This window comes from Hibiscus syriacus, unplaced genomic scaffold (assembly GCF_006381635.1).
Source record: "Hibiscus syriacus cultivar Baekdansim isolate YM2019G1 unplaced genomic scaffold, ASM638163v2 tig00111495_pilon, whole genome shotgun sequence".
In the NCBI taxonomy this organism is placed as follows: domain Eukaryota; kingdom Viridiplantae; phylum Streptophyta; class Magnoliopsida; order Malvales; family Malvaceae; genus Hibiscus; species Hibiscus syriacus.
Window position 1 is genome coordinate 250,203 of NW_024063103.1, and position 27,316 is coordinate 277,518.

At 32.6% G+C, this 27,316-nt stretch overlaps 2 protein-coding genes and 1 long non-coding RNA gene across 4 annotated transcripts; 2 read left to right on the forward strand and 1 right to left on the reverse strand.

Moving 5' to 3' along the window:
* Positions 1-8,056: 8,056 nt before the first annotated feature.
* LOC120163802 lies at positions 8,057-25,549 on the reverse strand. Its single transcript, XR_005519684.1, has 4 exons — positions 25,424-25,549; positions 22,623-22,624; positions 9,149-9,160; positions 8,057-8,069 (listed from the first exon to the last, which is right to left on the reverse strand). It is a non-coding gene; the product is annotated as an uncharacterized LOC120163802 (long non-coding RNA).
* On the forward strand, positions 8,907-20,935 carry LOC120163799 (VAMP-like protein YKT61). 2 transcript variants are annotated; one of them, XM_039173629.1, is made up of 7 exons: positions 8,907-8,926; positions 18,065-18,302; positions 18,691-18,788; positions 19,285-19,389; positions 19,547-19,612; positions 20,492-20,578; positions 20,767-20,935. In XM_039173629.1, exons 2-7 carry the CDS (start codon positions 18,110-18,112, stop codon positions 20,815-20,817), a joined length of 600 nt encoding a protein of 199 aa, XP_039029560.1. In that variant the 5' UTR covers positions 8,907-8,926; positions 18,065-18,109; the 3' UTR covers positions 20,818-20,935. The 2 variants fall into 2 exon arrangements, with proteins under 2 accessions (XP_039029560.1, XP_039029559.1); XM_039173628.1 differs by lacking the exon at positions 8,907-8,926 and having other exon boundaries at positions 18,012-18,302.
* LOC120163801 lies at positions 24,032-25,832 on the forward strand. The gene is made up of 3 exons (XM_039173630.1): positions 24,032-24,286; positions 25,294-25,317; positions 25,461-25,832. Exons 1-3 carry the CDS (start codon positions 24,091-24,093, stop codon positions 25,760-25,762), a joined length of 522 nt encoding a protein of 173 aa, XP_039029561.1. The 5' UTR covers positions 24,032-24,090; the 3' UTR covers positions 25,763-25,832.
* Positions 25,833-27,316: the final 1,484 nt, after the last annotated feature.

Sequence of the window (27,316 nt, forward strand, 5' to 3'; positions counted from 1 at the left end):
AATTAGCTAAATCTGTTGTGATTGGATAATCCATGCATGCAAATGGTGTTCATTTCGGCATCAATTTGTAATGAATTTGAGAAGATTCAATTAGGGGGTGATTTTACTGTACGGCGCCTAAAAACGGCTAAAAATAGTACGATCTGTTAAATAAGTGATCGGTTAAAATTTAGATCGGTTATGTTATATCATTTAACCGGAAATATTATCAAGTACAATAATATATTAGGTAGCGCTTATATAATGTAATATGTAGCGCTTATATTGACATATTTTCTAACTAAATATGTATATTTAAACCAGTAACATTGCAAATTTACCTATTATATTATAATTATCGGTTTTGATGTTTTTGGGATTGATACAATTTTAAATGTATCGATATTTTATGCGTGCACCTCGTTGTGCTTTCATTTTGGGAAAAAAGTATTGACACATATTTAAAAGTGTCGATACATAATGTAAATCTATTTGCTAATTAACCAGTATATTTTTACCGGTTACATTATAAATTTACTTGTTACATAATAATTATCGATTTCGATGTTTTTTGAATCGATACTTTTCATAAATGCATCGATACTTATGCGTGCACCAGTTTGAGTTCTTCAATTATAAGTTTATTCTTTAAGAAACTAAAACTTGCCTAACTTTATCCTATGAAGATAATAAGAGTATATCATAAGTTTGCGTTGAGAGATGTTTGTTTATGGGTTTTTGTTTTTTGAGAAACTGATAACATGGTGGGTTTCCCAATGTTATTCTTTTATTACTGCAAAGTTTTTGTTATTTTCTTAATGGGTTTTGCTTAAAATATCCAACTTTTTGTATTAAAAATAAAAATTTAAAATAAAAATGATCATACAAGCACACTTTTTTACTACCGGTTTTGTCATTTCAAGACCGATTTTGTCATATTTTTACCTGTTATATTGTTATGGATCGATACATTTTTATAAAGTATTAACACTTTATTAGCGATATAACTTATTCTCTTTTAAATTCCAAAAGTATCGATACTTGTAATAAAGTATCGACAATATCAACATATCTGGTAGCGCTTTACCTGTTTTGTCATTTATAGACCGGTTTCGTCATTTTTTTACCTGTTTTATTGTTATGGATCGATACATTTTTATAAAGTATCGACACTATCAACATATTCGGTAGCGCTTTATCTGTTTTGTCCTTTATAGACCGGTTTTGTCATTTTTTTACCTGTTATATTGTTATGGATCGATACATTTTTATAAAGTACCGACACTTTCAATATATCCGGTAGCGCTTTACCTGTTTTGTCATTTATAGACTGGCTTTGTCATTTTTTTAACTGTTATATTGTTATGGATCTATACATTTTTATAAAGTATTGACATTTTCAATATATTCGGTAGCGTTTACCTGTTTTGTCATTTATAGACTGGTTTTGTCATTTTTTACCTGTTATATTGTTATGAGTCGATACATTTTTATAAAGTATCAACACTTTCAATATATCGGTAGCGCTTTACCTGTTTTGTCATTTATAGACCGATTTTGTCATTTTTTACCTGTTATATTGTTATGGATAGATACATTTTTATAAAGTATCGACACTTTCAATATATCTGATAGTGCTTTACCTGTTTTGTCATTTATAGACCGGTTTTGTTATTTTTGTATTTGTTATATTGTTATGGATCAATATATTTTTATAAAGTATCGACACAAACCGACAAGCTAAGTTTGTCGGTTGCCAAATTTTTTAATATTTCTTCATGATTTCCACCTATTACATTATTATTACTCGATATTTTCGGTAGTACTAAACCGAATTTGTCAAATATCTTTTAATGTATCTAGTAACATCGTATATTAACCGTATATTAATCCGCCTTTCCAGATACAATCCCCAGAGACAATCAAATGGGATGAAAGTTGCAAACCAGCAAACCTTGATGAACAAAATGTCTTTTCTCATAAGAGTTGATCATAAACAGGGACACTTTATGGGCTAAAATTCTGAGGGTGGATGATGTAACTGGGTACCCGAAAAAATATTAATTTTGTGATTCGGGCCCGACTTGAGAAATGTCAGGCCGGGTATCCGACTCGAAACTTGAAATTTTTATAAAAATATACCTGGATATTTTGATCGGGTCGACAGGTTAGGTCATTCGGGTCATCCAGATCGAGTATTTTTTAACTCCTCTACTTTCATTATATTCTCAGCATTTTACAGTCATTATTTTCGTTTATTCTTTTATAATTAAATTTTACGTCGTTGTGACTAACCAAGATGACGTTCATTTGTTATAATATTGATATCCCTATTTTAGATTTTTGGATTAGATTTGGATACATGATTTTTTATCATAGATAGTTTTCTCAAAATGGTTAGCTCTAATTTGAGTTTGTTGGTGGTCTTTTAGTAGTTTGATTTCATGTTGTAATTCGTTTTTGGATTTAGTTAGATATGTTCGTATATATATCTTTTGTTTGAGTTTTTTGGATGAATTTTACACATTTTACCTGTATGATCTTAAACTCTAGTTTTTGTGTTAATGATCATAGGAAATGTCTTAATTATGTGTTTTTATGATTATAAACATAAATCTTAATCGTAATTTTAGATATTTCATCTTTTTAATAAAACTAGCTACTTTTGTTTCTGGACAATGACAACTGAATTTCATTAATAAAAATTGAGGAATCAAAATTACAACGCATCTAAAGAGAAAATTGGAGACAATAGTCACCAAAAACTCATACATAAAATTAAAATATTAAGTTCAAAGATACGAAGAGAACGAAACATTTCAAACATCAAAACAATCCAGTAACATTCATAAAACTCATTGTCTCTGTCGAACGAGACGCTTTACGATGCGATAAAGAAGTGGTGAGCGAATCAAATAATTTGAAAAACTGCTTAGCTACATAATTCTGATTATATCGACAAATGACCATTTACAAAAGAGAAGATCTCACAATACGTGACCATCGACAAGCCAATTAGAAAAATAAATGCCATGAAGATCTTTGTAGAAGCACCAACACGACCGCATAAGTATGCGAAAAACTTATCGAAAATCATGATGAACGTACCGCAAGAGCAGAAAAAAAAACTTGTCACAATGACAGATATTCTTATTTAGAAGTGACAAAAACTCAAGAAAAAAACAAAGACATAATATGAAAAAGAACAAGAAAAATAAAAATCACCGACAGTCGACAACCAATGTTAAAATTGGTGTCGTCGCTACTAAACAAAAAAATATAGAAATAAAAGAATATTGAGAGAATTTTTTTTTTTGAAAGATGAGAGAAAATATTAGGTTAAAGAAAAGGAATTTTATACTTAAGTAAATTTAATAAGAGAAAATATTAAATGTACGCCAAGCTACTTTTATTTATGTAAAAGAAATAAGAATATTTAAATGATAAAAAGACTTATACTATAAATAAATATTTAAATTATATTATTTTATCTAAATATTTAAAATATTTTTTTGTCAAAATAAACGTCTAAAGTTAGAGAAAACTACATATTTAATATTTAAACTATTACTTTCATTTTATTTTGATACTTAAATAATATTTTTTAAAATTATACTTAACATTTAATTTAGGATAAATAGTATTTTTTATTAATTACAAAACAAATATATGGTTTAATATAATGATTAAGTATTCGACATCCATAATAGAAGCTTCCCAATAAATTTCCACCTAACGTTATATTTTACTTAACCAATAAGACTATGATAATTTTATCCACAAAAATTGTGGATTAATAATTAAAAAACGAATATGTTTTAATAATCAATGGTACAATTTACCTATTAGATTATTTATTTAGATGTATTGAAAATCGATTAAGGGCCAGTTTTAGGTATGGACATGGGTCGATCGAATTTTTAAACACCCCAACTCTGACCATATTAATATATTATTCTACTCGAAATTTGATTCAACTCAACCTAATGTTCAAGAACCATCCCTAAACCAATCAATTCAACCCAAAAATTATGGTTCATTGACTTCATTCAGAATGAAGAATAAACAATAAAAAAACCAGATTCAACTAGAAATTAGAGTTCACTCAAAATGAGAATAAACAAAACCCCAACATATTCAAGCCATTAGAAATTCATTTTTCAAAACTTATTCCTAAACATTTATCAATTTGGATTTAAATTAAAAAATAACAGAAAATGAGTTTTTTAGGATTAAAAGATAAAATATTAGAGATTGCAAAGGAAGATTACAGTGAGTTCTTTTAATCCCAGAAAAAAGTATCTTATTAAAACTTAAATCTATCAATGGGTTCTTTAGGATTAAAAGATAGCAGATTTTGGTTTTCAACAATAATCTTATTGTTAGAAGAAATAAAAGATTACATATCTTATTGAAACTTAAATCTATCATCGGGTTCTTCAGGATATTAGAAGAAATAAAAGAACAAAGGAAGATGAAAAATAAAAGATAAAAGTAGAGGACGCTCATAGCACAAGAAAGTGAAAGAACCGAGAAAAATACTAGAAATAGCAAAGAAAAGTAAAAGGAGAGAGAATATATTCGGCCATCTTTAGCCCTCATCTCATCTCTACTCTATAGCATCTCTATCTCTACTCTAAAGATGAAATAATAATTCATCTCTAACATTATCCCTACATTACCATCAACTCTACTTTATTCACAATATTTAACTATTATAATATTGATTTTACAAATATAAAATAAAACATATACATTTCTAATAAATATCAAGATAAAAAGCATAAATAAAACATTCATAAATAACATTGCGAAAATATAAATAAATAAGAAAATTACAATTCATAATAATAATGTGAAAAAACATAAGTTACATAATTATATATTTTAATTATCCGAATTAGAATATTCATTCTACAAATACTCAGTTAGTGCATTTCGTAGAGCAAAAAATTAGTTTTTATGTTTAAAAAAATTAGTATGTTTATTTATCTAATTTCAATATATTTTTATCTATATTGCAATTTAATTTACTTGAATTTATTATATTATGTTTAGTTTTTTATTTTATTGTGTAGAAATTACAATAAAAAAGCACAAAATAAATTAAAAAAACAAAAATCAGAAAAAATAACAAAACAAATGTAGCGCAGCTACAATGCAACGCCAGTTGTGGCATGCACTGTAGTCCGATGTCACAATTCAGCATAACAATGGCGATGGGCTAGAGTATAAGATCATCTCCAAAGTGGAGATGAATGCCACTCCAGCGATACACTAGAGATGGCCTTAGGGAGTATTGTTGGAACGGTAGAAGAGTGGAAATGAAAATGGAAAAAAAGAAACCTAATATATATATATATATATATATGGTGGTATTTTTATAAATATATTATGGGTCGAGTTTGGCCGGATATTTTTAATATCTAGTCCAAACCCAATAACCTCTCTCTTAAAATTCAACTTGATCTGACCCGAATTTAAATTTTAAAAGAAAAAACTCAATTCTATCGGATCGAGTCGGATTTAGGTCCTCCATAGTCAATTTGATATAAATTTTGAAAATAATTTTAAAAATACTGTAAAAATAAACTTTTAAAAGTGTTGTACAAAAGTACAATTTAATATGTTTACTTCAGCGGGGCTGAACCGGTCAGTTTAGTTAAGTGCCAAGGGATAGCCGCAGGTTAGCTGACGGACTCGCAAAAATGGCCTGGAAGAACGCCGTTGATATAATGCTGAATTTATAACACCAATGGATAGGGGTGTTCAAATCCGAGTACATGAGTTTTTGCGTAATTAATTCGTCGGCTCGTGTCTCGATTAGGATATGTCGGATACTCGGATTTTGTGGATACATGTAATTCGGCTAATCGGTATCCAATTTTTTTTATGTTTTCAAATTACTAATTAAAAAAAATGATATTATTAAATAAAATATTATATTAATTATTAAAAATACACTGCTGGCTGGGTGATGAGGAAGAAGGGAGAAAGGAGCAGTGAAGAAGGGAAGAACCAGTTTTGGGGTTGATTGCAACAGCTGCATTGGGAGAGATGGAGATTGTTCTTCTTGATCCTGTTGAGAGATTGAGGGTAGCTGAAGGGATTTGGGTTCTTTTGGAATTAGTAGTGAGACAGTGAGTCAATGTTATTAGAGACATTGAAGCCATTGTTCTCTCTGTTTAACTTTCTTTCTTATCCGATTATCTTTTGGAGCTGCACTTTCAATGCTTCAAATGGCTTCGGAAAAATGATATATATTATTATATATAAAAAATAAATGTAATCGAGTATTCGGGTAACCGGATACTCGAAAAAATATATTTTTGTTATCCGGGTCCGCTCCAAAAAATGTCGAGTCGATATCTTACCCAGTTAGATAAATTTTTTTAGATAATTACTTGATTTTTTTTAGTTAGGGTCATCGGATCAACGACTGAATCAAGTAGGTGAAGTATTTTTGAACAACCCTGCCAACGAAGATCCAACAGATGGCTGCTGCAGAAGAGTAATACTGGGTAGTTTTTGCTAAAGGCGTTTGAGCCCTCTTTGTTTTTAAAAAAATTAATTGTTTAAGATTTTTATTAAAAAGTGAGTTTAGAAAAATAAAAAATATATTATAAATATTATTATATATGAATAATATCAATTTACACTATAATAAATTCAAAATATTATTATTACATATGCATTATATAATTTAAACTATAATAAAAATTTAAAATACAAATAAATATATAATTATAATAAAAATATATCTTATATGACTCGCTATTAATATTTTAATATATAAATTATAATTATTTTATAATTATTTTTAAATTATTTTTTAAGAATATCAGTATTAAATTATTAAAATAACATGTAAATACATAATTAAGTGGAGTTCATGCATTAGTAAAAATAAAATTATAATTTATTTTCAAACACAAAGTGTAGACACTAATTTTCCAGCGCCACATGTCTCCTCCCCGAAGACTCCTCCTGCAGCCAATTTTCACAGCAACCAAAGAGCGTTAGAAGTCTATTTTGTATAGGATTCTAAAAATAGTCTGCTTTTTTCATTATAAATACATGTAATCTATATCATTTGTAACACACGAATGGAGATGTGAAATACAAGCAGAAATTACGAGCAATCTTAGAGAGAATCAGAGTTTTTTTTTCCTGTAAGTTTTCGAAGAGAAATACAAGGTAAATATAGTACATTTTTCGAGTTTACGCTTGCATGCTTGTGTCTCGTTACATTTTGTATTCGAAAAACACCAAAGAAAACGATTTTTTTGCCGATGAACAGGGGTTTTTTCGGGATTTATTTTTATAGATCTAGCCCCGAGGCTTCTTTTCTTGAGAAAATACTTTGATTTTCGGAATGGGTGTGAAAAAGGGGTAATCTCACTCTTGGTCCCCTCGTTTATAAAGGATTTAATTTCCACCCTGAAATCCCAATTCATCCTCGAAGTGCTCCAAAATTTGTCATTCGATTTTCTATTTTTACATTCTAGTCCGTTTTCTAGATTTGAATTTCAATTTTCTTCTTATTTTATTTAATATTACATTATAGTATATATTTGATATTACTCCTGTATATTATTATTATTTATTTCCTTTTGTTGTTATGTATATACATGTATCATTATTATTTTATTATTTACTTATTTTATTTATATGTTATATTATATGTATATATATATTTTACGTTATTTCTTAATATTTTTCTTTATATATTTTTTAGTTTACAAGCTAATATGTATGTATTTCCTTTTTACTTTTTTTCCATTCGTTTTGTTTATTTATTTTATTTTTATTTTCTTTATTCATTGATTCATTTTTCCTATTTTATTTATTTATTTATCTTATTCCATTGTCTTTATTTTTTTATATATTCCTTTTATTTTCATAATCTCCATATCAACTGTGTTGTTTACTTTTCGTCCATATTTGTTAGTATTTTTTATCTCTTCTTTATTTCATTTTCTTTATTTTCAATTTATCTTCATCGTTTTTGTTTTTCTAACATTTTTCTTGATTATTTAAGGGTTCGTTTTCCAAACCTTAGAGGTGAGTAATTTGGATCGTCATTTTATCTTTTAATTTAACTTACAATTTTCTTAATCAAAGACAACTGGAAATTACGTAGTACCGAAAGGGCAGTTCAAGGATGCTAACCCTTCCTTGACTTTAACCGACTCCTGAATCCGACACATCTTTGGTAAAACACAGATCAGGTAAGAAATAGGGTGTCCGATCAACCCATTTGCTTTAAAATAAATGATCGGTGGCGACTCCTAATCCATTTTCCTAAGTCGAAGCCCAATTCTGGGGCCCAACCGAAAGACGGTTGCGACAACTTGGCGACTCTACTGGGACAAATAAACGAGTCAGGCTAAGGTAATTCCAGTTGTCTTTTTAATGAGAAGGGTAAGTTTAAATTTTAAGGTAACATTTCGATCCTTATTGCTTACTTTTGGTTATATTTTTCCGAGTAAATAGTTAACTGACCGTTTTCTAATAATTATAGTTTCTAGAACTTTTTTTCATCTAAAGGCTCTATACCCGAGCTCCGAACCCGTTTTAAGTGGGGGTGAAAGCGACGCATTCGTGTGAATTTATTCACTGCATATGCCTAGCAAGTAGCCTTCGGGATTCATATACCTTGTGTCTTCGTGTGAATTTATTCTCCGCATAGACATAAGGGAATGTATCCTCTCGAGTTTAACTTAGTCCACACAAACCTGTGATGGGTTTAGAACTAAGGGTCTGACAAGCCCAAGGGGGCACCAGTAAGGAGAACTCGGGTATCGTTTTTTAGAACATAAACCGGAAGACTATGAAGAATTAGAGCTACCCCGAAACCACATTCCAAAACCTAGGATATTTTTTCATATCTTTTTGTTTTTTTCTTTCATCATTTTTATTTATTTATTTATTTTTATTTTACTAACCTTTTTTACCTTTGTGTTTGTTTTTTTAGCATTTGCATCATAACAAGAGGCTATTAATCCTTAAAAAGTGTTTATTACACACAAAATAATCTGAATTAATGGACAAAGGTGTTGTAATACAAGAGATTAAGAACCCCGAGGTACGACTATGGTCCGAGAAGACTCAGAAGGAAAAGGGAGACAGTCTTCAAGGAAACTATGTGTCAGAGCTGGTTAACTACGCCTCTATCAACCTAAAACAGAACAATGTGCAAGAACTTCGAGATATTTGAGACAGTTGGAAGAATGATCGGAAACAGAAGTTCAGTCAGCGGTATGGTAACATTGCACTTTTGATTCATGTTAAGACCGATGAGCCCTTAATCAGAGTATTGGTTCAATTCTGGAACCCGGGATACAATTGCTTCACCTTTAACCAGGAGGACATGGTGCCCACCATCGAAGAGTATACTACATTACTGCACTGCGAAAGCATTAGACTAGAGAGGGTATATATCAAACACATTAAAAGTCAACCTTTCAAGAGTGCACTAGCCAAGGTTGCTGGGGTTGACGAAAGATGGGTAACAGACCGAGCTCGATGTAAAGGCAGTGGGGAAGGAATTTCCTGGCTTCATATCAAGCAACTGATGAAGGACCATCCCGATGAGTGGAAGGCAATAGACCTGTTTGCACTGGGTCTGTATGGCCTGATTATATTCCCGAAGACTTTGAGGTACATTGATGCAGCCGTGGTGGAACTCTTTGAGCAATTTTTAAAAACGAGTCAACCCAGCATCAACCATCTTAGCCGAGACCTTTCGGTCTCTCAACCATTACCGAAGAGTTGGCGGAGGTAAATTCATTGGGTGTGTTCAGCTCTTTCAAGTCTGGATTCACATCCACTTCAGGAAAACTAATGGGGTTGCCTACCGCCGATTTAGCACTACGTATTCACCTTTGAGAGAGTTCATCACCATGAAATGACATGAAGGCACTTCAAAAAAGAAGTGGATGAAAGTCTTCACTCATCTCCAAGATCATGATATTACCTAGAGAGCCCCCTAGTTGTTCCTCAGTGACGTTCTTTTTTGATGTAGGGACTCCGACACTATGACCTTACTTGGACTTTGGGGTGCAGTTGGGTATGCTCCGTTGTTAGCACTTAGATAGTATGGGGTACGTCAGTTTGTCCCAGCAACATGCGGACTAGCCAGATCAGAGTTTGAGTATCACGGTGATAACTATAAGAAGATGATCAAGGAAGCAGTCGATTCATGGAATAAAGTATTCCGGATGGATGTTGTAGTTGCCAGAAACATGCTTACTCCGGACTATGTGGAATGGCGAAGATTGAGAAAAAATGACAATATCCCAGTGCCAGACTGTGAGGACACCCGAACCCTGGAAGAACATCTCAGGCCTGTCTTTTCTGAACTTGAGATAGCCAAGACAGAGTTTGAAGCTGTGAATAACGAGCTGAAGCAGAGGGTAAAGGAGCATGAAGCTGAGCGCTATCAGTGAAAGCTAGATGTCGACTCTCAGAAAGATCGAGCAGACAAACTTGAAAAAGAACAAAAAAAAGTTTGTTTTGAGCTCGAAGACTTGAGAAATGGGTATCAAGATAAAGTCAATGATAACTCCAAGTTGAAAGTGGCTTCTGAATACTGGAAAGATGAAGCTCATAGCATGAAAAGAAAGTTCGAAGGGCCTGATGAGAGAGCTTGGAAGGAACATATGAAGACTGCCCAGAGGCGCTTAGTAGACAGTCAGCATCAAAACCAATGCTTGAGAATCCAGATGGCTGATCTGGAGACACAACATGAGAGAGATGGTAAAACAATAGCTGAGTTAGAAGCTATTGTAGATGGGTTCAAGAAGAAAGTGAGCGAGCTTCAGATAGTGCTCTTCGACGGAGGTTTACAGTGGCATTTCCGTTAGGAGCAAGTACAACAAAGGGTGAAGGCCAGAGACGCAGTCATCTGAGACTTCCTGGATCAAGTACAAAAGCAGCTCGTCATCTACACGGCCTGGCAAGGGAAGCTGGAATGGTCCGACAAGGTATACAACCAGTGACAGATGAAGACAGAAGACTTGTCAACCTACTAGAAGCTGTTCAGGGTCTAGAGGATTTAGTCCGAATGTACCTTTGATCATTTTTATGTCTCTTACAAGATAAAACATTTTTGTCTAAGTAAAGATTATTTATAATAATGAACACTTTTCTAGATCAATGCCTCGAACATTTCATGCATTTTGCATTTTGCATTTTTGCCTTTTTGCATCTTCATCTACATTTTAAGCATTTTCACAAACATGAAATTAAGTCATGAAGGACTCGATGAAGTGGATTTAACCACATGGAAGCAAGATTGTAACGTTAAAGAGCCTGATCAGCTGATGGTAGGACAAAGCCGGCCAGGATGATCTAAGAAAAGAATCCCCATATCCTAAGGACTACGATGTTGAAGCTGTTAGCTGTTACCACATAAGAAGCCCTAAACATTCCTCTGAGAACTATAAGGCACTGAAGCACAAGATCCAAAACCTGATGGATTCAGGGGCATAAAAGGTCGAAGAAGGGGGCATGACATATACCATTTGCACTTAGAGGATTGTTTTGCTTAAACACTTCTCTAATCTTTCATCGTTTGCTTAATCTTTTAAAGGATTGAATTTATGCTACTTTCTAAGGTGGAGCAATTGAACAAATTCTAATATTTAGTTCTTCGAATATTAAATGAATTAAGAATTCTTTTAATTATTCAAGAATTATAGATTTTTGACATATGGCAAGGTTAGACCTTTCTTATCCTGTCTCAAACCCCAAAATAAAATACCTTGATTCTTTACCCAAAATAACTCATGGTCATTACCAAAAAGATCAAATTTTGACATTACCTCCCTTTGAAATTCTTGAACATTACCTTTATCTTTTTGATACACCCACACCTTTCTTTGAGTCAATAAGATCACACTATTGTCTTTTTAGACTCAAATTGACATTTTTACACCATTAAAGCCCACAACATCGAGTTGTTCATTTGAACATAAGCATTCTTCTAAGACATAACTTGGAGCATCTCATAGGGAGCTTGAACATTAAGACTTCTGGGGGAAAAAGAAGAAGAATTCATCCGAAATAATTATATCATGCATTAATTACACTGTTTTCATGTAAATAGAATTAATCCTGAAAATCTATCCCCCTCGGGATACCTCTTCTGTGAGGACTTCCATGTATGAAATGATGAACGACTTTTTTTCTTTATCCCTTCACAACAGGAGAAAAAATATATCCCTTGTGTCCTCTTTTGAGCCTATAGTATTTTTCTTCTGATTCAACCCTAACCAAGGATCACCCTCCACACTGGGGGGCAAGGTGGAAGAAATCTGCTCACATGAGTGAAGACATCAATCCAAAGGAAATACCAAAAGGTGAGCCAAATACCAAGTGCGAAGATTCAATCAAGAACAAACAAGAAAAGAAGCAAAAAAGAAAAAAACAAGAACAAAAAAGAAAAGAAGCAAAAATCAAAAGGAAAAGGGACAAAAAGCACATGCAAAGATTCCCTAAAGACAAATGACACATCAAGCTTCAAACTATGAGATTGATCAAGCACAATCATTCTTGAATCACTGAATCACTTCACTCGAAGATCATAAAGCATCAAGAGAAAGAGATATTTTGAGCAAGACAAGATCGAGGGCATCAGAATGAATTGATCCTTGGTTCAATACCCTGAAACACTTATTTGGGCCTATTTATCCTTTTTTTCATAACCATGAGCCCTGGCCTACATTACGTGCCTTAAAAGTCCCTTCTAATCATACATGGATTTCTAAACAGAAGATACTATCTTCAGATTTCATCCCGCCCATCAGGATTAATTTGCAAAAAAATAATGTAATTAATGCATGGTAGAGAAAAATGACAAAGGGGGGTTCAAGACGTAAATCCTGAATAACTTCTTGAAACCAAAGGAGGGTTCGAGTTGAAAACCTGAAAAGGCGGCTCGAATATAAAAATTGTGCAACTGAGGCGATCACACAAATTCCTTGATAAGGCATCGCACAATCCGAGTGTGACAACGAAGGTTGGGAGTCAGAGAACACTTCCAGCAGAGAAGCATGCAAGCTACCCCATCAATCCTTTGAGCATAAAATGCCAAACCTTTGACCAAACACGATAATCTGAGACTTTTTTATCCGTTCCTTACTTAACTATTTCCCAAAGATAGCTTTGATCTTGACACTTGTCAAATAGCTATAATTTATTGAAGGATTAACATTGTAATTAATTCTTTGATATCCAATGAACTCTAGTTTTATGATTCGTCTCAATTGTAAAACCGTGAAAGTGATAATATTTTCAAAACTTTTGGTTAAACATTTTTCGAAACTCTTTTAATTGATATTTTCATATGAAAATAAAAGAGAAAGAAAAATATATTTTTTTAAACAAGACAGTCTCTCTAGAGTGGATCTTGGTAAATGACATGTGACTCTTAGACACGAAGCTCGTGCTCAGAAGCAAGAAATGAGGAACATTTGGGGTATCTTTGAAGATTTAACATCAAATATTGGGGCATCTTTGGGGATTCAACATCCTAATGCGAATTATCAGACCTTCTGAAGGCATTTCCTCAACATGAAGGAACAAGAAGGCAAAAATGAGGCTCTATCCAAGAGATAAATGACATTAATTCATGTTGCATGCATCTTAGACATACTTGAGAGCATCACATTTATCATTTTTAGCATATATAATTTTTGCAGCTTTAGAGTCAAGTTTCAACTTCAATGCGAAAGATACCTGATTCAATAGAGTTTGTAAAAATCAATAGTGATTGCTTAACTCAGTAGCAAGGAGGTACGCCTCAACTAAATTGATATATTGAAAGATCGACAGATCTTAGAATCACCTTCAGACGAGTTCGAGAGCTAATTCAGAACCGATCCAGTTCGTATTTTCAAGTTGGATTTCAACTTCACGACGAAGGATATCCAATTCCTGGCTCAACTTCATGGCGAAGGGGCCACCCACGGTTTCAACTTCACGACGAAAGGAATCGTGCTCACCATTGTCTCTCTTGAGACAGTTTCCCTTGGAAAAAAACCTTTGAAATTGTTTCTCTTGAAACACAAAAACCTTTGAAACATAAACATTGAAAATATTTCCCTTGAAATTAATTTTGTCTCTCTTGAGACAGTTTCCCTTGAAACAAAATCTTTGAATATGTTTTCCTTGGAACTAATTTCATCTCTCCGCGGGACAATTTATTTTGGAACTAAGTTTTGTCTCTCTTGAGACAGTTTTTCTTAAAACAAAATTTTGTCTCCCTTGAGACCGTTTCTCATGAAATAACAGATATCTTTGAGATCATTTCCCTTGAAATGAATTCTGTCTCTTTCGAGACAATTTCTCTTGAAGCATCATCTGAACCGTTACACTAAGCTCAGGCACATACTTGGGATGGTCGAAAGCATTTCTTAGATAAAAAAATAAAATGTGCACATCAGATTTGAATATTTGAAGAATTCGAGATCAGGGATCAGAACTTGAAGATTCTAGAACTAAGATTCCAGAAAAGCAACCGAAGATCGAGATTTCTCTCATGAGCCCAAAAATAACATATGTTGCATATGCATTTTAGGCATACCTAAGAGCATTGCATCCATCTCATCACATATATGCATAAATTTTTCAGGTTTTAGCTAGAGTCAATTTCAACTTCGCAGCGAAGGATATTGAGCTCAAAGCTACACAATCAACTCGAGAATAGATTTCAACTTCGCGACGGAGGATATCTAGCTCGAAGCCAAACTTCACAATACTTGGATTTCAACTTCACGACGAAGGATATTCAAGTTAAGGCTCAACTTTACGACGAAGGGGTCGATGGAGGATATCGTTCCCACACATCCACAATTTCAACTCCACAACGGAGGATATCGTGCCACCTGAGACAACACAAGTTCAACTTCACAACGAAGGGACGATTGGTTGTCAACAAACAACTTCCCAATTTCAGAGCCAATTTCAACTTCACAACGAAGGATATTGGACTCAAGACAACACAAGTTCAACTTCACAACGAAGGGACGGCTGGTTGTCAACAAATAATTTCCTAATTTCAGAGCCAATTTCAACTTCACAGCGAAGGGCATTGGACTCGAGACAACACAAGTTCAACTTCACAACGAAGGGACGGTTGGTTGTCAACAAACAATTTCCCAATTTCAGAACCAATTTCAACTTCACAATGAAGGATATTGGACTCGAGACAACACAAGTTTAACTTCAAAACGAAGGGACAGCTGGTTGTCAACAAACAATTTCCCAGTTCCAGAACCAATTTCAACTTCACGGCGGAGGATATTGGACTCGGAACAATACAACCTACTTGGATTTCAACTTCACGACGAAGGGTATCCAATTCCAGACTCAACTTTACGACGAAGGGGTCACCAAAGGGAATCGTGCACACAAGCAACATCCATCTCTAGATTGGATTTCAACTTCACGACGAAGGATATCCAACTCAAAGAAGGAGCGTCTGTCAACACACTTTTTAGTTTTAGAGTCAATTTCAACTTCACAGCGAATGATATTAGCCTCGAAACAACGCAACTTACATTGGATTTCAGCTTCACGACGAATGATATCCAAATCCAAGGCTCAACTTCACGACAAAGGGGCCATATTCGATTCCAACTTCACAAACAGATTGACCCAACTTCACGACGAAGGAGTCATCTGTAACGCAACAACACCGAAGTCTTCAGGACAAGTTTCACCTTCACGACAAAGTATCTTGATCCAGAAGACGATTCAAAGGCCACTCGCCAAAAGCTTTGAGTTCGATTTCAACTTCACGACGAAGGATATCGTGCTCAGAAGCTTACAGTTCAACTCGACCTCACGACGAGGGAGTCATTCCATATTTCAGTTCAATTTGGCAAACCAATCAAATATCGGATTTCAACTCTGCGATAGAGGATATTCGATATGAACGAAAATTTGTGTCTTTTATCTTTGCCCTATTTTTCGTTCCACGAAAAAGGACAAAGAGGGGCAGCTGTAGAAACTAATTTTCCAGCGCCACATGTCTCCTCCCCGAAGAGTCCTCCTGCAGCCAATTTTCATAGCAACCAAAGAGCGTTAGAAGTCTATTTTGTATAGGATTCTAAAAATAGTCTGCTTTTTCCATTATAAATACATGTAATCCATATCATTTGTAACACACGAATGGAGATACGAAATACAAGCAGAAATTACGAGCAATCTTAGAGAGAAATCAGAGTTTTTTTTCCTGCAAGTTTTCGAGGAGAAATACAAGGTAAATATAGTACCTTTTTCGAGTTTACGCTTGCATGCTTGTGTCTCGTTACATTTTGTATTCGAAAAACACTAAAGAAAATGATTTTTTGCCGATGAACAAGGGCATTTTTCGAGATCTATTTTTATTGATCTAGCCCCCAAGGCTTCTTTTCTTGAGAAAATACTTTGATTTTCGGAATGGGTGTGAAAAAGGGGTAATCTCACTCTTGGTCCCCTCGTTTATAAAGGATTTAATTTCCACCCTGAAATCTCAATTCATCCTCAAAGTGCTCCAAAATTTGTCATTCGATTTTCTATTTTTACATTCTAGCCCGTTTTTTAGATTTGAATTTCAATTTTCTTCTTATTTTATTTAATATTACATTATAGTATATATTTGATATTACTCCTGTATATTATTATTATTTATTTCCTTTTGTTGTTATATATATACATGTATCATTATTATTTTATTATTTACTTATTTTATTTATATGTTATATTATATGTATATATATATATATATTACGTTATTTCTTAATATTTTTCTTTATATATTTTTAGTTTACAAGCTAATATGTATGTATTTCCTTTTTACTTTTTTCCCTTCGTTTTATTTATTTATTTTATTTTTATTTTCTTTATTCATTGATTCATTTTTTCTATTTTATTTATTTATTTATCTTATTCCATTGTCTTTATTTTTTTTATATTCCTTTTGTTTTCATAATCTCCATATCAACTGTGTTGTTTACTTTTCGTCCATATTTGTTAGTATTTTTTTATCTCTTCTTTATTTCATTTTCTTTACTTCATTTTCTTTATTTTCAATTTATCTTCATCGTTTTTATTTTTCTAACACTTTTCTTGATTATTTAAGGGTTCGTTTTCCAAACCTTAGAGGTGAGTAATTTGGATCGTCATTTTATCTTTTAATTTAACTTGCAATTTTCTTAATCAAAGACAACTGGAAATTACGTAGTACCGAAAGGGCAGTTCAAGGGTGTTAACCCTTTCTTGACTGTAACCGACTCCCGAATCCGACACATCTTTGGTAAAACGCATATTATGTAAGAAATAGGGTGTCCGATCAACCTATTTGCTTTAAAATAAATTATCAGTGGCAACTTCTAATCTATTTTCCTAAGTCGAAGCCCAATTCGGGACCCAACCGAAAGACGGTTGCGACACAAAGTTAAAAATAAAAAAACTAAAAAATCATCATTTTTTGCTGTTGGTTTAAAAGTACTGTTCATATCATATATTTTTATTATTTTTTACTCGTTTGATATTGGTATTGCGATCAAAAAGACTTTTTAATTAAAAGTGTTTTTAAAAAAAATTTACCATAGCTAAATCTATCAATCAATTATAAAAGTTTAAAATCAATAATTGATTCAACAATTTATAAAACCAAATTAGCCATCGTAATTTACTTAAACAAATCGACTTTTAACCTAAAACTAGTACAAATCAGGTCAAACAAATCTTAGCTTACTTTAAGTTACTAAAAAAAAATCTTAGCTTACTTTAAACAGGACTCCAACATGGTACGCAACAATCATTAAGAATATCAACGGCCTTAAAAACGAGACTATAGTGGGACCACCCAGATGAACGGTCCTATCTATCGAAGTCCAGCAATTGTAGGCACGGTAAAACGCGAGCCAGCGAAGCGATTGCAACGAATCGTTAAAGGTCTCGGCTACAGCAGATCCTTATTCCCACTCCGTCTTTCTCTTACGAATCTTAATTCTTACCCGAAAACAAGCACAAAAAATATTTTGTTCAGTTCACGCCGAGAGAGAAAAAGTAAGAAAACATAGAATTTATTATTTTATTTGTTTGGGGGGAAATCGGGAGAGAAAGTGAAAACAATATGAAGATCACGGCGTTAGTGGTGTTGAAGGTCAATCCGGAAGGATCCGATCCGACTATACTAGCCAACGCAACCGATGTGAGCCGTTTCGGTTACTTCCAAAGGCCTAGCGTTAGGGAGTTTATCGTCTTCGTTTCTCGGACCGTTGCTAAACGTACCCCTCCCGGTCAGCGTCAGTCCGTCCAGCACGAAGGTCTGCCATTTCGCTTTAACCTTTTTTAACTTTCATGATTTTGTCTTTGATGGATAGTATTTGCTTTGTTGATGATTGATATCTGTGGCGATTAGATTCATAGTACCATGTTTAGATCTTCCGTCTTCTATCTTGTATTAGATTGTTAACTTTTTTAACTGTTCCAAAACGAGATTTATTAGCAAATGAAAAGCATAATTCGAACGCCTTTCTAATATTAATTAAGATTTGACCTTTAAAGTGTAGTTGATCTTTTCTATGTTTGTGGATTGTGTTTCTCTTTGAGGTTTGAGAGTACGATTTGGTTGACGCTGATGAGTCTATGAGAAATTATGATTGTACCGTTTTCTTAAGATTCTAATTTTGTTGTTTGGTGATATTAATTTAGAGTATAAGGTTCATGCTTACAACAGAAATGGACTTTGTGCCTTGGGATTTATGGATGATCATTATCCTGTTCGAAGTGCTTTTTCGCTACTCAACCAGGTAAAGAAACTAAGTGCTCCATTTTTGCTGTTTCATTATTTCATTTATGCTTCGGTGTCTTCTAATATTATTGACTGCAACTAAGTCAACAAAATTTTAGCTCTATGTCTTAGTTCTTGTGGTTGATCCTGAATATATGAGGGAAAAGGTTTGTTTGTTTGGTTATATAGAAAGTATCATATCAGTTAAAAATTTTCTTTTAACCATGATTATACTTTGTTTTGGTTTCACTTGTGAACTAGTCATGTTTGTGCTTGATGCATTGCATGTGTTTAATGTTAGTGTTATAGATAGATAGATGGATTGGTTGAGGAAGATAGCGTGCAGCGTGCATATACGATGCCTTACGTGTATAAGATGATTTCAAGTGTCTGTAGGCCACATATTTTCACATTTGATATGCATATGTTTTTTTTACTGTTCTATGCTTTGATCTTGTGAAAATTTTCTGTTAGTTTGTATCTTTCTTTGATAAATTCCAAATGATGTTTGCCAGCTGTTAGATGAGTATCAGAAAAATTTTGGGGAGTCGTGGAGAAATGCGCAAGCGGATAGCACTCAACCTTGGCCCTATTTGAATGATGCTTTGACCAAATTTCAGGTATCTTTTTTTACTTTTTCATGCATGACTGCTGTAGTTTTAATGTGGATTGTGAATTGTACTTTTCAAATCATATCAGAAGCTATTTAAAGGATATTACTCGGAGATTTATAGAATTTTTTTAAAAATCCTTTTCTAACCCTCTTTCAACCTTCAGGACCCTGCAGAGGCGTATAAATTATTGAAAATTCAGAGGGAGTTGGATGAAACTAAAATCATCCTTGTAAGTATTTTTTTGTTGATGCATTATGCATAGATTGATAATTTTGTATGCATTCCCTTAAGCTTTCACATATCATAGCATTGAATCGTCACCATGGAATCATCATTGCATTGAAACTCAAAAGTTCATACTTGTTTAACAGTTGGTTGTCTAAATTGTGAAAGACATGCTTTAGATTGAAATTGTTTTTGCTTTGATGTTGTGGTGAATAATAACATTTGTAGAAAGGTTTGTTTGTACATAGCAAACTAATTAAGGTCATCATGGATGTTGTATGATTGGTATTGTGCCTTCTTGGTTTGCCATTGGCAAAATTGCAAGTTCTTAGTCTGTTATCAGGGAAACCAAACTGGGTTTGTTGATGCTATAGCCTATTTTCAATGAGGGAAAAAATCTGACGGGGAAATATTAATTTTAGGCCATATCAGCTGCTAAATGGCTATTTAGATAAGAAGTGTAAGGTCCATGGTTACTGCCAATTGAAGTATATTTAGGGTCCGTTCTTTGCATGTGTTTGTTTCATATCAGTTCACATTTGCAAATATTGCTAATGATCCGAAGCAATTCCTTCATATTGAACCTTCAGCAGATTGTTCATAGTTTGATAATTTTGGCACATAAGCAATTAATGAGTACCACATGTTCATTTTCTATCTGTTTTCTCAACGTGAGGATTTTAAAGGATAACATTGTCTATCAAATGGCTAAATGGCAGCCTATGCTACATCTTCGCTGTCAATAATTTTGTGTCTACCAATTCTGTTAAACAAGCAACTTGAATTGAAGATTAAATGCTGATTAAATAATGACTATGTTTGTGTTAGCAAATGACTGATATTAGTTCTCACATTCATTGAAACAATTATTTAATTGATGCAGCATAAAACCATTGATAGTGTGCTTGCAAGAGGTGAGAAGCTGGACAGTTTGGTTGAGAAGAGTTCAGACCTGAGTGCTGCATCTCAGGTACATATGCAACGCTTAACATAATCCCATGCATTTATCAATTTATATATCCATCTAACTCTGCTTCTGTAGACCTGTGTTTTCCTATCATATATATCATGTTTATAGTCGGTTTTCTACATGGTAAATGAAAATCGACTACCCTATATCGTCGCTAACACCGAACATAATTCTGGTTATTGAAACAGATGTTCTACAAGCAGGCTAAGAAAACCAATCAATGTTGTACCATACTGTAAACTTCCTAGCTAGAGAAAGCAAAACGATGCTGTGATATGGGATTCACGTATGTTAGCCTCCAAAGCTGATGACTGTTAATTTGATTATATATGGTTTATCAAGATTGTTTGCGTATGAGAATCCTTGATATTTCCCTTTCCGGGCAATGTCTCTTTTGGGATGAAAAGTGAAGGTGGCGGTGTTTGTACGTGACTTGACAAAATAGTTGATCGTATTCCTTGTTTACGTGGATAGTATATAATATAATAATGTGTTGGCTTGTTTGATTAATTCGAATATGTTTGGAAGATTACACTTGCATGATATGGATATTTTTTCTGGTTTGAGAAGGTTGGGCATTGGATTGGGTTCGTCGCACCATGTGAGGACAGTTTTCTATATTTTAGTTAGACTGGCTATGGTCTGCCACTGACAATTTGGTGTTGGATTTGTACTTTAATCCTCTATCAGCCACATTATCATGGGCCATGCATGCCCATACAAACCAAGTGATTATCAATAACAATGCGAAACACGTGAAATCTTATATTTTAAATATATGTAATGTGAAAGTAGCTGTTTTGTGTTGTGTGCGTTCATATTTGGATAGTAATTTTCGGGTATTTTATAATTTATACCCAAACATTGGCTTTTAATTTACACGGTTTTCAAATTGGAATAACATATTAAAAATAGAGTAGTAATAATTAATAATATCTATAATAATAATTAAATTTTTCATTGATATTGATAGCGTGAGTTAATCGATGTTTTCTAAATAAAAAAAAGAATAGTTTTAAAAGATTAAATTAATTTTTAATAGAATGTATACACTATTTTTTTATTTTACTAATTATAATTATTAAAAAAACTCTTATAAAATATGATTTTGAGGTTATCTTTTTCCTTTCACACATCATGCAACCAAATGTAGTTATAGGTTAAGCACTTTTCCCCTAGAAATGAAAATAAAATGAAAAACCAAGCTTAAAAGTCAAAACCGACCGCTAAGAATGAGAGATGGATTTCATAGAATGTTTCAACATTTACAGAAGATATTGTTGGGCCTCCATAATTTAATCTGTGACTGTGAATCTACCTCCGCCTTTCAGATACGCGTGGTTTTGGTTTCTTACACCGACTTATTCAAAACCAAAGATTAAGAAGGCTTAATTATAAAATAATTGTCTAAATTATACTTCTTTTCTTAAATATGTTCCATTTTTTTTAATCATCTAGATACTAACGTTACAAACGTTAACACTTTAAACGTCTGTATCATAACTGTCGTTAAATTCTTCCATTTGAAAGACATGTGTCAAGTTTCGGTAATTTTGAATTTTTTATTTAAAATTTAAAAGCAATTTTTTGAAATAACCCAAAACTTTAAAAACCTTCATTTCAACCCCTAAACTCACGTCGTTCGCTGCCCTCTGCCGTCGACGAAGCTCCACCCGACCTCACCTCTCCTGGCGATCAATAACCCTATGAAATCTCTACTAATCGACGATCAATTGACATTTGTAACTCGTGAACCCTAAGCAACAAATCGTGTCCCCACACGATTTAGTGACAACCATAGTCGCATATGACTAGGAAGATGGTAGGGACTACGTTGCCAGCAGTGGTTGTGGCCAGTAGGGATGACAACAGGTTAGGGTTAGAGATTTAGGATTTTTTAAGGATTTGTTTTTGTAATTTATGAGAAATTAGGGTTTTCTTTATAAATATTATAATATTTTTATTTTTAAAAAAAAAATCAAAATTACCAAAATGTTACACATGTTACTTAACAGAGAAATTTAACGACAGTTACGACTTGAACATCTAAAATAATTACGTTACATGTAACGTTAAATACCAGGATTATTCAAAAAAAAGTTTGGACACCTATTGGTATCATTTGGACACTTATTTTATAATTAAGTCTTAAAAAATAATCTAAAAGTAAGTATTCTAATTATTTTTAATTTTAAATATTTAAAAGTTTTATATATTAAAATAAATATTTAACATTTTATTATGTTATCATTTTAAGATCAAATAGTTAATATCTGTTAAAAATTTCTCATTCTTTAATGTATAAGTTTTAATTTAAATTTTTATTTTTTCATAAAAATAAAATTTTTATTTTTTATTTTTTTAAAATCTTGCTATTTATTAATCATTTCTTTTTCTTCTCTGGGAAAAAAATAAATTCATTCAATTCTCTTCATCATATTATATTACGATGCATCTTTCTGCGATTCAATAGTTCATTATTATTTACTATGTTTTGTTATAGATCGTTCAAACACATTTATTTTATATATTCCGTCATGAAATTAAACATCATCCGCTTCTTCTCTACACTACATGTTGTCTTTCGACCAACACCAATTATACACTTGATGATGATTTTAGTAACAATAAATAATTAGAGAGACAGGTATTTAGAGATTTTGAGAATTTAAAGATTTAGAAGATTTTTCTAAATTAATAATTTTTAAGTAAATTAAATTATGTATCTTATATTTTTTCAATGATATATTTTTTTGTTAAAACTATTTTATAATAATAACAAAATAAAATGTTAAATATTCACTTTAATAGAAAAATTAAACACTTAAAGAATATTAAGTGTTTATTTTTAAAAAAAGTATTTATTTTTTGGGTAAAGTACACAAATGATCCATCAACTATTGGATATTATTTTATTAAATCCCTCAACTATTAAAGTTACAAAATGGTCTTATGACTATAGAATGTTGCTTTATTAAGTCCATTGACTATTAAAAGTTACAAAATGGCCACCCTGACTATTCATTATGTTCCAAACTCTTCATTGTCTGTTAAAAATTGACGGTTGTCTAAGCTGGACGTTAACATGATAACTGAGATATGATGATCGTTTGAGATTTTAGGATCATATTTTATCATATTACAATCAACATGTTAACGTTCAGCTCAAAATACATTCAATATTTAATAGAAAATGACAAGTTTGAAGCATAATAAATAGTCAGATGACCATTTTGTAACTTTTAATAGTCGAGGAACTCAACAAATCAACACTCAATAGTTGAAGGATCATTTTGTAAACTTTAATAGTCGAGGGACTTAATAAAGTGATAAAAATAATTGGGGAACCATTTGTTTACTTTAACCTTTTTTTAATTAAGTCTAAATGAAAAGAAATAAAATGACAGTTGGAGCAAACAGTAAATTCGTATACTCATAGCGATCAAAATTAATCCACAGACAAAAACTCCTCAGTATCGCACAAAACCCAGACTAAACTCAGAGATTGAAGCATGTCACGGCGATCATCAGGGACAATGTTGAGGGCATGTCTAGTAATATTTGCAGTAGTTTCAGCATTGGGAGTATGCGGACCTTCTCTTTATTGGAGATTCAAGAAAACTCTCAGATTCGTTGATCCCAAATCCTCTTGTGCTCCTTGCATCTGTGATTGTCCTCCTCCTCTTTCCCTTCTCAAGATTGCCCCCGGTATTCTTGCTTCTCTCTTTTTATTTTTGTTAATCCATTTTCTTTCCATTTTTTAATTCTGGGTTCCCGTCGTAATTCGATTTGGATCGCTTGTTTGTCTATTTGACTGAAGTTTAGCTATACCCATTTGTTGAATTTGAGGTATTGATTTGCTTTTGTTGCTAATTTTGAGATATTGTAATGCTGTGTTTCTTTGATTTGAGATTTTTTATATACTGTTGCTGCTAATCTTTAAGGCATCAGTTCGCTTGGATACGTGCAATTGTTGTAACAAACTAAAACCAAATTTCAATGAAGATTTGTGCTTGTTTAATCATATATTTAGTGGAGGAATTTACAAGAACTCGTTTTTGTTGTTATTGGGAACCAATTACAGAACCCTTTGGTCCCTCCTACGTCCATTTCCTTTCTGGATTTTGGCTATAAGATTCCAAACATGATTTCTTTTTCCTAGTGCTTTTGGGATTTTTTTCGTTCTACGGAAGTAGGTATTAAAAACTCTTCCTGGGCTTCTCTTCTTCAGGGCAACGACGGTTGAGGTTTCGCACCATTTTATACTTTGTCTAGCTGTGTTGTTGAGCTTTTGCACCATTGATCTGGACTTTTGAAATCAATAAACGTCTGTCGAATGTCCAGAATACGAATAAATCTGTTGTTGATCATGAAAAAGCACTTTCATTTTGGCTGCTTGTACTCTTCATAAACCACGATGATACGAAGTAACAAGCACACTGTGATAAATGTCGAATTTCTATAGGTTACATGAACTTATATTTCCCTTCTTTGTTTCGCACTTGATATTTCGCAGGCGGACGATATTACCTTGTAAATGCGAGCAGCATCTGCTGTTCATTGTGCTGTTGGTTTTCTTATTTTTTGTGGTTCCTGCTAGTTATCAGGGCCATGATTGCAAAGTTTTTGTTATGTGTTCTCATGTGTCTCATTCTCGAAACATTCGGTTATCTATGTGAATTACTCACGGTTTCTGTGCTTTTGTTCTTTTACAGGGTTGGCCAATCTATCTGTCACAGGTTAGAGTTTATTCTTTTAACCCAAAATCAATCAGTGTTTATGACTTACCGCTTTATACTTGTCATTTTTTTAATATCAAATCATCGCCTACTTCCTATCGACAACAATTATGTATGCAATGTTATGATTAATGGTGAGACAGATTGTGGAAGCAACGACCCTGATATGAAGCAAGAGATGGAGAAGCAATTCATGGATCTTCTGAGCGAAGAGTTGAAGTTGCAGGAGGCCGTCGCAGAAGAGCATGCTCGGCATATGAACATCACCTTTGGTGAAGCAAAAAGGGTGGCTTCCCAGTACCAAAGGGAGGCAGAAAAGTGTATTGCTGCCACGGAAACCTGTGAGGGAGCCAGAGAACGGGAGGAGGCGTTGCTGATCAAGGAGAGGAAAATTACGACGGTATGGGAACAAAGAGCTCGACAAATGGGTTGGGAAGGTGAATAACTGTTTACAAAAATCATTTGAATATCCTTGACCCACCTTGATATTTATGGAAGTGAAGTTGCTTGAGCCTCAAGTAGTGTTGTTTTGGGCAAATTGCTTATAAGCATCTTAAGCCATTTTCACCTCAGATTTTGTCATCCTACTGTCTGCAATTTCTTCACTTGAATCAAACTTATAAAACACGATCTCTTCTATTTTTTAAATATACTTTATGTATCTGTGTATTAGGCAGCATTTTTTTATTAGGGTTCCAGCAAATCAAACCTCCATTAAAGCAATTAATTTTAGGGTAAACTACACGGTAGTCCATGAACTTTTAGGATGCTTATATTTTATCACCAAATTTTTAAAACTTACATTGGAGTCATTGACATTTGAATTTATTGTCGTTGAGGCAAGCCCACATGTTATTTTTAAAAAAAAATTAATGCCCTTCCATAAGATTGCTATACGTGTCATGTTATTGGTAGAAAATTGGAAAAAAAGTATGGCTATAGGGAGGATTAATTGAACACTTAACCATTATATCAAGCTAAAAGATTATAGTAATAGTTTTGACAAAAATAATATTTAAGTTAAACTATGATTGAAATTAATTTTATTTATTTTATAATATAAATTATAAAATATTTTAAGAACATATTTTTAACATTGATAATAACATAATGTATAGATACTTTTATTAAATTATAAAGTTTTAATTTAAAAATAAATGCAAAAACTATATTGCTTTTCCTAAAGTGACGTTTAAACTTTTTTTGGTTTCATCTAGGTACAAGTATTACTATTTTAAGTGTCTTGGTCGTAACGGTAGTTAAAAAATTTTGTTAAACGACATGTGTCACATTTATATAATTTTGAAAATTTTATTTTTTAAGAAAAGTTTAAAATATTATATTTTAAAAAATCATAAAATTTCCCAATATTATAACCCAAAAAAACTCAAATACTCAACACTAAACCCTTCCCGCTGTAGATAAGAGGGAGGTGTGCGGCATAAGAAGATGGGGTTGGAGAAAAAACATATAAAAAGGGGCCAATTAGAACTTTGTCCCTAAATTATTTTGAATTTATAAAATGGTTCCTAATTAGTATTTTATAAAAAAAAAATTAGGGGTAAAATAAAAAATTATACCCTTTTACTAACATGTCATGTCATCAAACTAACGAAAGTCAGCGTTTCAATGAACACATCTTAATTAAAACAAAACGAAAGTGACTACGAATTATATTTTTTTGAATCGAGTGACCATACATTTATAAAACTGAAACAAAAGTGTTCAACTTTGTATTTTACCCTAACAATAATAAAAGTGGTAATAACATTTACTTTTTTTTTCTATCTAATAATAAGAGGATCATCCGATATTTAACCAAATTTAACATTGTAACATCCCTAAATGCGGGTCAGTGACTAAAATGAGAGTTTTTAAAATTTTGCGGATCAATTTCAGAAAATTTATAAGTTCAAGAATTTAAATAGGAATATTTCAGTATTGGATTAAATTGTAATTATGGAATGAGTAAAGGGCATATCTAGAACTCTCTTCTTCT